Here is a 12,677-nt window from a genome sequence, read left to right as displayed (position 1 = left end):
CAGCGACAAAGCAAAATATATACATCAGATTGGGGAAGAGCAGTGTGGTTTCAGAAGTGGTAGAGGATGTGTGGATCAGGTGTTTGCTTTGAAGAATGTATGTGAGAAATACTTAGAAAAGCAAATGGATTTGTATGTAGCATTTATGGATCTGGAGAAGGCATATGATAGAGTTGATAGAGATGCTCTGTGGAAGGTATTAAGAATATATGGTGTGGGAGGAAAGTTGTTAGAAGCAGTGAAAAGTTTTTATCGAGGATGTAAGGCATGTGTATGTGTAGGAAGAAAGGAAAGTGATTGGTTCTCAGTGAATGTAGGTTTGCGGCAGGGGTGTGTGATGTCTCCATGGTTGTTTAATTTGTTTATGGATGGGGTTGTTAGGGAGGTAAATGCAAGAGTTTTGGGAAGAGGGGCAAGTATGAAGTCTGTTGTGGATGAGAGAGCTTGGGAAGTGAGTCAGTTGTTGTTCGCTGATGATACAGCGCTGGTGGCTGATTCATGTGAGAAACTGCAGAAGCTGGTGACTGAGTTTGGAAAAGTGTGTGGAAGAAGAAAGTTAAGAGTAAATGTGAATAAGAGCAAGGTTATTAGGTACAGTAGGGTTGAGGGTCAAGTCAATTGGGAGGTGAGTTTGAATAGAGAGAAACTGGAGGAAGTGAAGTGTTTTAGATATCTGGGAGTGGATCTGGCAGCGGATGGAACCATGGAAGCGGAAGTGGATCATAGGGTGGGGGAGGGGGCGAAAATCCTGGGGGCCTTGAAAAATGTGTGGAAGTCGAGAACATTATCTCGGAAAGCAAAAATGGGTATGTTTGAAGGAATAGTGGTTCCAACAATGTTGTATGGTTGCGAGGCGTGGGCTATGGATAGAGTTGTGCGCAGGAGGATGGATGTGCTGGAAATGAGATGTTTGAGGACAATGTGTGGTGTGAGGTGGTTTGATCGAGTGAGTAACGTAAGGGTAAGAGAGATGTGTGGAAATAAAAAGAGCGTGGTTGAGAGAGCAGAAGAGGGTGTTTTGAAGTGGTTTGGGCACATGGAGAGGATGAGTGAGGAAAGATTGACCAAGAGGATATATGTGTCGGAGGTGGAGGGAACAAGGAGAAGAGGGAGACCAAATTGGAGGTGGAAAGATGGAGTGAAAAAGATTTTGTGTGATCGGGGCCTGAACATGCAGGAGGGTGAAAGGAGGGCAAGGAATAGAGTGAATTGGAGCGATGTGGTATACTGGGGTTGACGTGCTGTCAGTGGAGTGAAGCAAGGCATGTGAAGCGTCTGGGGTAAACCATGGAAAGCTGTGTAGGTATGTATATTTGCGTGTGTGGACGTATGTATATACATGTGTATGGGGGGGTTGGGCCATTTCTTTCGTCTGTTTCCTTGCGCTACCTCGCAAACGCGGGAGACAGCGACAAAGTATAATAAAAAAAATATATATATATATATATATATATATATATATATATATATATATATATATATATATATATTTTTCCGCTGTCTCCCGCGTTTGCGAGGTAGCACAAGGAAACAGACGAAAGAAATGGCCACACCCCACCCCCATACACATGTATATACATACACGTCCACACACGCAAATATACATACCTACACAGCTTTCCATGGTTTACCCCAGACACTTCACATGCCCTGATTCAATCCACTGACAGCACGTCAACCCCGGTATACCATATCGATCCAATTCACTCTATTCCTTGCCCTCCTTTCACCCTCCTGCATGTTCAGGCCCCGATCACACAAAATCTTTTTCACTCCATCTTTCCACCTCCAATTTGGTCTCCCACTTCTCCTCGTACCCTCCACCTCCGACACATATATCCTCTTGGTCAATCTTTCCTCACTCATTCTCTCCATGTGCCCAAACCATTTCAAAACACCCTCTTCTGCTCTCTCAACCACGCTCTTTTTATTTCCACACATCTCTCTTACCCTTACGTTACTTACTCGATCAAACCACCTCACACCACACATTGTCCTCAAACATCTCATTTCCAGCACATCCACCCTCCTGTGCACAACTCTATCCATAGCCCACGCCTCGCAACCATACAACATTGTTGGAACCACTATTCCTTCAAACATGCCACATTTTTGCTTTCCGAGATAATGTTCTCGACTTCCACACATTCTTCAAGGCTCCCAGGATTTTTGCCCCCTCCCCCACCCTATGATCCACGTCCGCTTCCATGGTTCCATCCGCTGCCAGATCCAATCCAAGATATCTAAAACACTTTACTTCCTCCAGTTTTTCTCCATTCAAACCCACCTCCCAACTGATTAGACCCTCAACCCTACTGTACCTAATAACCTTGCTCTTATTCACATTTACTCTTAACTTTCTTCTTTCACACACTTTACCAAACTCAGTCACCAGCTTCTGCAGTTTCTCACATGAATCAGCCACCAGCGCTGTATCATCAGCGAACAACAACTGACTCACTTCCCAAGCTCTCTCATCCACAACAGACTTCATACTTGCCCCTCTTTCCAAAACTCTTGCATTCACCTCCCTAACAACCCCATCCATAAACAATTAAACAACCATGGAGACATCGCACACCCCTGCCGCAAACCGACATTCACTAAGAACCAATCACTCTCCTCTTTTCCTACACGTACACATGCCTTACATCCTCAATAAAAACTTTTCACTGCTTCTAACAACTTGCCTCCCACACCATATATTCTTAATACCTTCCACAGAGCATCTCTATCAACTCTATCATATGCCTTCTCCAGATCCATAAAGGCTACATACAAATCCATTTGCTTTTCTAAGTATTTTTCACATACATTCTTCAAAGCAAACACCTGATCCACACATCCTCTACCACTTCTGAAACCACACTGCTCTTCCCCAATCTGATGCTCTGTACATGCCTTCACCCTCTCAATCAATACCCTCCCATATAATTTACCAGGAATACTCAACAAACTTATACCTCTGAAATTTGAGCACTCACTCTTATCCCCTTTGCCTTTGTACAATGGCACTATGCACACATTCTGCCAATCCTGAGGCACCTCACCATGAGTCATACATACATTAAATAACCTTACCAACCAGTCAATAATACAGTCACCCCCTTTTTTAATAAATTCCACTGCAATACCATCCAAACCTGCTGCCTTGCCGGCTTTCATCTTCCGCAAAGCTTTTACCACCTCTTCTCTGTTTACCAAATCATTTTCCCTAACCCTCTCACTTTGCACACCACCTCGACCAAAACACCCTATATCTGCCACTCTATCATCAAACACATTCAACAAACCTTCAAAATACTCACTCCATCTCCTTCTCATATATATATATATATATATATATATATATATATATATATATATATATATATATATATTCTTTCTTTCTTTCATACTATTAACCATTTCCCGCATCAGCGAGGTAGCGTTAAGAACAGAGGACTGGGCCTTTGAGGGAATATCCTCACCTGGCCCCCTTCTCTGTTCCTTCTTTTGGAAAATTAAAAAAAACAAGAGGGGAGGATTTCCAGCCACCCGCTCCCATATATATATATATATATATATATATATATATATATATATATATATATATATATATATATATATGTGTGTGTGTGTGTGTGTGGCGAGGTGGCGATGGGAATAAATAAAGGCAGACAGTATGAATTATGTACATGTGTATATATGTATATGTCTGTGTGTGTATATATATGTGTACATTGATATATATAGGTATGTATATTTGCGTATGTGGACGTGTATGTATATACATGTGAATGTGGGTGGGTTGGGCCATTCTTTCCTCTGTTTCCTTGCACTACCTCGCTAATGCGGGAGACAGCGACAAAGCAAAATAAAAAAATAAAAAATATTTATCTTATATTCATTTTATCATACTTTGTCGCTGTCTCCCATGTTAGTGAGGTAACGCAAGGAAACAGACGAGAGAATGGCCCAATCCACCCATATACACGTCCACACACGCACATATACATACCTATACATTTCAACATATACATAAATATACATACACACATATACATACATACACATATACATAATTCATACTTGCTGCCTTTATTCATTCCAGTCACACGTGAAATGACACCCCCCCTCCCCCAACACGCGCACGAGGTAGCACTAGGTAAAGACAACAAAGAACCACATTCGTTCACACTCAGTCTCTAGCTGTCATGTATAATGCAACGAAACCACAGCTCCCTTTCCACATCCAGGCCCCACAAAACTTTCCATGGTTTAACCCACACGCTTCACATGCCCTGGTTTAATCCACTGACAGCACGTCGACCCCGGTATACCACATCGTTTCCATTCACTCTATTCCTTGCACACTTTTCACTCTATCCTTCCATCTCCAATTTGGTCTCCCACTTCTCCTCGTTCCCTCCACCTCTGACACATATATCCTCTTTGTCAATCTTTCCTCACACGTTTTCTCCATGTCACCAAACCATTTCAATTCACCCTCTTCTGCTCTCTCAACCACACTCTTTTTATTACCACACATCTCTCTTACCCTTTCATTACTTACTCGATCAAACCACCTCACACCACATATTGTCCTCAAACATCTCATTTCCAATACATCCACCCTCCTCCGCACAACCCTATCTATAGCCCATGCCTTGCAACCATACAACATTGATGGAACCCCTATTCCTTCAAACATACCCATTTTTGCTTTCCGATATAATGTTCTTGCCCTCCACACATTCTTCAATGCTCCCAGAACTTTCACTCCCCTCCCCCACCCTGTGACTCACTTCCGCTTCCATGGTTCCATCCACTGCTAAATCCACTCCAAGATATCTAAAACACTTCACTATACTTAATCGCCATCTCCCGCGTTAGCAAGGTAGTGTAAGGAAACAGAAGAAAGAATGGCCCAACCCACCCACATACACATGCTTATACATAAACACCCACACACGCACATATACATACCTATATATTTCAACGTATACATACATAAACATAAGCAGACATAAACATATATACACATCTACATATTCATACTGGCTGCTTTCATCCATTCCCGTCGCCACTCCCGTCACACATGAAATAACCGTCTCCAACGTTAGTGAGGTAGCGTAAGGAAACAGACGAAAGAGTGGCCCAACCCACCCACATACACATGTAATACATAAACGCCCACACACGCACATATACATAACTATACATTTCAACATATACATACACAGACATATACATATGTACACATGTACATATTCATACTTGCTGCCTTCATCCATTCCCGTCGCCACCCCACCACAAATGAACTAGCATTCCCCACCCCGCGCATGCAAGGTAGCACTAGGAAAAGACAATAAAGGCCACATTCATTCACACTCAGATTTGGAGTTGTGCTACATTTACGAGCAGAGTAAAAATGGACTCCTTTAGAGTGGGAAGTTATAAGACAAGCTTCCCTTTCTTCAAATAATGATGATACAGCCTTGCTGAAGGTGACCTTTTCTTTTGCCATTTCCTGCATCTGTGAGGTAGTGCAAAGAACAGAAGACTGAGCCCCAGAGGGGACATCCTTACCTAGCCCCCTTCTCTGTTCCTTCTTTTGGAAAATCAAAAATGGGAGAGGATTTATGAAGCACCCAAGAGAAACAATGGAAAGGTCTGTGGGGCCTGGTTATGGATAAAAGGCTGTGGTTTCAATGCATTACAATAGATTGCCAGAGAACGGTTGTGGGTAGCTGCGGCCTTTCTCCAACAGTTCCTGGTGCTACCTCACTAATGTGGGAAACAGCAAACAAAAGATAAAAAAATCACCTTTGACAAGGTTATATCAACATCAGTGGACAATTAGTAGAGCACCAATAAGGACCTACTTGCCCCAAATGAGCTTCCCCCCAACCCTTTTCCCATGTGAATTACGATCTAAAGGTTCTGGGGTTAAAAATGCTAAGTGATTGACTATATATCACACACAAAAAAAAATGTCTTAAAATTATGTTAATGATTACTTACGAGTGGATGCTTATTTTCCACAGAATAATTATTTCCGTCTTGTTTTAAGATGCTAACTGCAAATACACCTGTAGAAAAAACCGAAAATTACTACTTTGTTAACTTACAACATTTACACTGGAAACTAATCAATGAGATCTAAGCACTTTGGTTTTCTAGACATCTGTAAATTGGCTTACAAAAATTCAAATCCATGAGATCCAACTCTGTCAAAAACATAATTTACAGTATGAAGATGCAAGCATAGTTTACATAAATATAAAACAATAATAAATTTATGATCTTTATCTATGTCCCTAGTCAGCAATTACCCTCCAAGAGAGAAAGTTTTATCTGCATATCATGCAAAGCTATACCTAATTTTTACACTCCCATTATGGTAATGTTTTCATAGATGGTGTGATTTCTTTAGGCATCCAAAATAATTACACTCTTCTGCATAATGTTAAATCACTTTCCAGCACTACCACACTAATGCAGGAAATGGTAATCAAGGATGAGAAAAAATTAAACATATCTCTATAAATGAGAGCACATACTGTACATATTTACTTTCCTGCTGAAGAATCCCCTTCTACTGGGCTCCTGCAGTAATCAGGAAACAGACCACATCTACCGGAAGGGACCACAGGTCAAAAAGTGTGATGACGTCAAGTGTAAGTCTGTTTAAAGTGAGTCCAAGGCAACTTTGATGTAAATGTTCAGTGGATTCATTACAGAATTGTATCTTGGGTGTAGGGGTCCATGATATGTTGAATCAATGTTATTAACATTGGAGAAATGGCTGGTGTCTAGAATGCACATGAGAATGTGTAACCCGCCTGGAGAGTGTTGGTTTCTGGTTGGTGTGTATGTCTGATGGAGTGGAGTTTAACACAAGGTTGAAAGGGCAGCTGTTTTGTGGTCATCAGATCATTATGGTGTCTATGTTTTTCAGTGTTGTGATTGTTAGATTGGGGAAATATGTAACTATTGGGGTAGTCTTTCTATTTTTATTTTGGGGTCGGTTGTTGGTTATGGAGTTCTTAAGATGAGAAGGGTCTGGTATTACTGCAAAGAACTAAATAATTGCTGAGTAATAGTGAAGTGAGAATGTATGAAAATATTTTTGCTTCTCTCTGCAGGTGTTCATGCATGTAGTGACTAGGCTGCCAGTGTTTAAGTCCCCTGTTTTGTATAGTTTGCAGCTTTAGTTATAGTTGCCCTTGACAGGAAATGACAAGGCAGGTGAGGTGTACTTTTTGAAAGACCAGATGAACTGTATGTAGAGGATACTAAAGGATTCTTTTTCTGTCAGAGACTGGTGCCACGGAGTGTTCTAAGGGTGTTTAAGTTTTTATTGGCATTTATGTTGACACTTATGGTGTGGTAAGTTACTGATTGTTCTGTGTGTGTCATGTGGTATCCAGCATGGAGTTCCATTGAGCAGAGGAATGGTCATAGGAGTGTGCAGGTTGGATTCATGTTATGTTCAGGGTGAAGAGGGTGATGGAGGATTTCTGTGGAGATGCAGACTGTTTTGAGTAATTTGATACAGTGTTGCATGTTTGTTATTGCCTGAGTAGCGTCAGGGTGCTGTGATGTGACTGTGAGGTCATGTGCATGAAAGAGGACTTTCACACTGTTAACTGCAAGAGATGATGGGAGTTCATGTAGATAGAGACTGACGAGGGTTGGAAAAAGGAGTTCATGTAGATAAGAGACTGAAGAGGGTTGGAAAAAGGGCTGCTCTTTGCAGAACCCTGTAGAGGAGCATGAGCTTGTAATCATATTGTTATCAGAAGGTGGTAGAAGAATTGAATCTCTAGGCAGGGATAAGATGAGGCGAGGCATCAGAGTGGACTTATGCAGCATGGAACAGTCTTTTGAAAGTTGCTAAAAGAACTTAATGATGTTCCACAGAGCATAGCTTGCTGTATGTTGATCGATATATGATTGAATTGCCAGAGGGATTTAAAACATATTTCAGTATGTTTAAATAATAATGAATATGACTGCTTGAGATACTGAAACATTTTGAGTGAGTTAAATTGGGTCAAGATCAAAGAATTTATGCACTGCCAATCTGTTTGTATTCAGTGTAAGTTTGGTAGGTGGACTTCTTGATGGTATTTGATGAACTAAAAAGCAGGAGCATACAGCAGGCTCCTTTGATGGCTTTTTTTTAATGGAATGGAAGAGAGGACACAGGTAAATAAGTAAAATTAGAAGTGACACTAAACGCTGAATTTTGTGGCTGTTATTATTGATCTAAGGCAATCACTTGTGTAAAAGAGGTGAGTCATTGCTAAAAAGGTTTGCAGATGATGCAAAGCTAAAGTGATGACCAGAGTGTATGTACAGTTCCAATAACCTTCAAAATCTTGTTTCCTTGACTGGTGGCATTCAGTCCTCACAAATACACTGGGATGAAGATGTGGAACAGTGAAAGCAGACCAATCTATGACAACCACCTTAAAGGACTCCATCTGTGAGGTGCTCTAGGAAGATACCAATATCCCAGCCTTTCACTAGAAAACCCGTATTACAAGGGATGCATAGGAAGCAAACCATACCTTAGCCAAAGTCAAAAAAATGCCTTTGAATCAATAACCAAGAGTTCAAAAAGAAATTCACCTTAAAATTAAAATTCAGGTAGAATATCCATTACCAGTTTGGTATCTCTTACCTCATAAAACTTTTGTATATATGTATATTACAAGGGTAACCTATTTTTTCTTTAAATGACCCTAGAGGGAAGAACCATGAAAACAAGTGAATCTGTTTAGGCTATACCTCTTCTCTGCATGATCTGAAAGCCAGGAAGGGATGAAACCTGATGACATCTGACCCATGGAATCTCCCGTACCTGTGTTCTTTTCTTTTTCTTCGCAGGTAGTCAAGCTGGACTTGCATTCCAAGAGCTACATCTTCCTTGCACTTTAAGATTCAAAGCTCATTAACGACTATACTTTTTGATATTTTGCATAAGTTCTACAGTTCAATTTAGTTTAATGCTGATATGGGACCATTCATCTCAATACCTATTTCATTCTGCCATAGGTATTTTCTCTGTTGGTGCATTACATCCCAAACTGTATCCTCCCGTTCACTGAAGTTCCCCTATGTATGAAAACAGTTATGGTGACAATACTGCAGTTCCCCTATGTATGACAACAGTTATGGGGACAATACTGCAGTTCCCCTATGTATGAAAACAGTTATGGGGACAATGTGTGTGAAGAATTCCAGTCATGACATTACAGACCTACATTTGTAGCAAGTTCTGCGTCGTGGCGGAAGTGCTTGTTAGTGCTTGGTGGGTCAACTATGGCAAGTGATAACTAATATCTACAGATAAGATTACATGAAATCTTTCCTCTTCTCATGTGCCACACTTACCCTCCGTCCATCCCAGGTGGCGCAGCATGGAGAGAGGCTTTAACCTAAAGACTTAAAAGACGGACAACAAATCCTATACCTAACTTAAGGTATCGGAGACAACAGGAAATACCCTACCTTCACGGACCCATACTAGTGGTACTGTAGGACTGATGGTCACGGGAGAGACAAAAGAAAAACCCATTAAACTTTCGTTAAGTAGATTCGATTCGGGTGATACTGAAATTTTTATTTCCATATGGGAGGAATTCTTATAAGTACAGAACGAGAGAAAACTATACAACAGTCTGGAGCTATAACAACAATATCTTTGCAGTGAAACAGTAGCAGACAAATGGAATATTCAGAGTTCAGAGTCGATGAATAATGAGGAAATAGAAAAAAGTTAAAGAAGAGACAAGGAAATTAGACCTTTTGAGCATACAAATTCCTCCCTGATGGAACACAAAATCATACATATACAGTGACTTAGAAAACATTATACGTACACACTGTCCTTGGATCAGCCAGAGCCAACAATGACATGGCTGGTGATCTCCACAGTGTACAAAGGGTACACATAACACATCTCGGTTCCCCGACACTTCATCCTCTTGCCTTTAACCTCCCACCACTTGTCCCTCAATATTGTTTCAAGATATTCCTGTCGGTGATCTTTGTTTTAACACCAGGACAGACGTTTACATGCGCCATATTTCTACTACATTGCCGAGGCGTATAACTGGAAAAAAAAAATAAAAGTTTCCTTGAATAAGCAAGGTCGCCAGCGAGGACATTCAGTAAAGTAGTTAATATGGCGAAGGCGTTCACGTATTTCTGAAGAGACCATTATCCACTATTTCCTTTAAGAATACGCTTTGATAATTAGGTATGAAGCAAACTATGTAAAGTAAATGAATATTATTTTTTCCCGATATGGCTGTACATGTTTCATTCACGAAGTTACAGTTAATCACTGATTTCTCCTTTTGATTTTTTTAATAGTAATATCCGTGTAACCAGGAGTGGAACTGGGGATATACATGCAGCTACGAAGTAGTTTGTCAAACAGTCAGCCATCTTTTTATCATCTATGCGATAAAAGTCCTCGTACATTTCAGTTTCTTGGTTAATACAGTGAACTTTTTGGATATTTGCTCCTCAACCATCTTCTTGTCTCCCATCTCTCAATCATGTACCCAGTTCCATTAAACCCATTTCTATAGTGCTTGTAAAATAACTCATAATATTACGTTGAATATTTAAGAAGTATCAATTACTGTGAAACATGCAGGCCTTTCATTTGCCGGGCCTTGACAGTAAAGAAATATATATGGGTGAAAGACTATCTACTGAACTAAAAAATAAAAAAAATACGTGAGTGACTTTACGGGAACACTGTATATAATGCAAAACTTAATCCAGGTAAAAGCATTGAGTACAATAAAACCTTGACGTCTTGCCACGTTCTTCCCCAGTCACGGGCCCTCAATGTACACACACACACACACACACACAATGATGGTGTAGTAAGCAAGTCACGCATTTTTTTACGTCCAGAATAATAATTCTGCCTGGGACGTGGCAGAGGTGAAAGCTTTGAGTGGCTGACACTTAAAAGCCTGACTAAGCAGAGGAACCACACAGTGCCAGGCTAACCAATATATAAGTAAATGAGCCTTCGTTATCATGATAACTTGGGGACGTATAATAAAACGCTCTGGAGATAACATGGGATTAATAATGCTCATTGTTTAAGACGCTTTTTTTGTAAAGGTAAACATATTGCTGTAAAAAAAAAAAAAAAGTAGGGTACAGCAGCAATACAGGAAGTGGAAAATTACCCGGTGAGCAGGCGAGGAAGGAAGGCTGGTGTGTCCTCACAGCCAAGCAGTCCCAGTTTAATTAATGTCTCTTTTGTTGACGTTTAAGGAACCAAGTGGTTCATCGTCATTAAAGGTCGAATGGGGATTTTCTTCCATAAATTTCCCAACGTTAAATCAGATACTACATCTCGTAAAAGTGGCAAGGGCTTTAAAAAAAAGAAAAAAAAAACGCACGGAAGAAACGGGCATTTTTTTTTTTTTTTTTTTTGCCTCTGCAGCTTCTAGAAAGTCTTGTCTTCAGGGCTGTGATCTCAACGGCTCTGACACAGTCATCCACGGCCGTTGAAAAAAGGAAAAAAAAAACTCGGAAGGTTAGGTTTACATCTGGCATGTTGTATGACGTTATCCGGGTCTGGCTTCGAACATTTATCTTCCAATATTATACTAAATTTAAATAGCAGGATTAGGTCAAGACGAATGGGGTTATAGGTGATCATAAAATTAGAATCGGGTATGTTTCGTCATATTAAGGGAAGCTATACGCTTGCTTTGTATAATCGACATTGGATCTTTTAGGGATAATTTAGGTAAAAATGACTCTGATAAAGGTTAAAAGACAACTTAAGTATTTCAACTGCGCACTGCTTCCAGGCCACATACGGACTGGGTAACCTAATCGAGCCAAACGGAATTAGGCTAATGAACCCTGCAGCTGCAGTCGCTCAAAGGGTGGGAGGAGGTGGCCATGTAAAAATCTAGGGCGGTGTAGGCAATGCCCGCGTCCATGACTTGAGCCACAGCTCTCCATGACAGTTGCCCTGTACAGAGCTCATGTGCAAAAGACTTGAAGCCCAAGATTGTCTGCCAACTGTCCCTGATCATGGTAGGTCTAGCCTGTGTCTAAAATGAGGTTCACTTTGTTCATAGTAGGTCTAACCTGTGTCTAAGATGATGTCCGCTTTGTTCAAGGCAAGTTCACAAGTGTCTATACCTATCGTGTCTCAACAGACAGGGTCTTATGATCGTATGCATAGCCACCAAAGGACATTCTAAACACGTTTTATTTCAGCATCCAACGTGAACTGCTCACCAAAGGGGTTTCACTAAATATGACCAAATCAAAAAAGAGTAAAAGTCAACGGCCAGGACATCGTGTCTAGGGCTCATAGGTCAAGCTTGATCAAGGGAAGTTTTCGTCCTGCTTAGAAAGTTAATATCTTACGTTCTCTAACCAAATTACTGGAAGAAATCATCATGTGTCAGTCTGGCACGATGCAAGCAAGCAAAACTGAATATTATTAATCCCGCTTTCGTATTTCTGGTCATCGCGACATGACATTTGAGCATGTATAGAAAATATTCAATTTCAAGGGAAATTATTTACAAATAAAAAAATCATTATAGATATGAAAGGAAAGATGGTGTTTAAAATCATCAGTCAACACTAAGTCCGCATATAACTCAGCGGAATTCAGTCAGAGACAC

The 12,677-nt window shown here is 40.5% G+C and overlaps 2 protein-coding genes across 9 annotated transcripts in view; one reads left to right on the top strand and one right to left on the bottom strand.

Annotated features, from left to right (window-relative positions):
• The window catches only part of LOC139749777 (uncharacterized), a 137,108-nt gene that overhangs the window by 56,201 nt on the left and 68,230 nt on the right, over positions 1 to 12,677 (top strand). The window lies entirely within an intron of this gene.
• Positions 1 to 12,677, bottom strand: part of LOC139749778 (uncharacterized) — a 53,023-nt gene that overhangs the window by 15,071 nt on the left and 25,275 nt on the right. For 3 of the 4 annotated variants that reach the window (XM_071664014.1, XM_071664015.1, XM_071664013.1), the window contains one exon: positions 6,007 to 6,074. Coding sequence is in view for 2 of the 4 variants with exons in the window: in XM_071664013.1 (XP_071520114.1) it covers positions 6,007 to 6,074 (68 nt within the window). In the remaining 2 variants the exon portion in view is untranslated. Of the gene's footprint in view, positions 1 to 6,006; positions 6,075 to 9,875; positions 10,109 to 12,677 lie in introns of all 4 variants that reach the window. The other variant, XM_071664012.1, reaches the window with a different exon arrangement.

This window comes from Panulirus ornatus, chromosome 8 (assembly GCF_036320965.1).
Source record: "Panulirus ornatus isolate Po-2019 chromosome 8, ASM3632096v1, whole genome shotgun sequence".
Classification (NCBI taxonomy): Eukaryota; Metazoa; Arthropoda; class Malacostraca; order Decapoda; family Palinuridae; genus Panulirus; species Panulirus ornatus.
The sequence above is the reverse complement of the archived record's forward strand: the minus strand, read 5'-3'. Positions and strand labels throughout refer to the sequence as shown.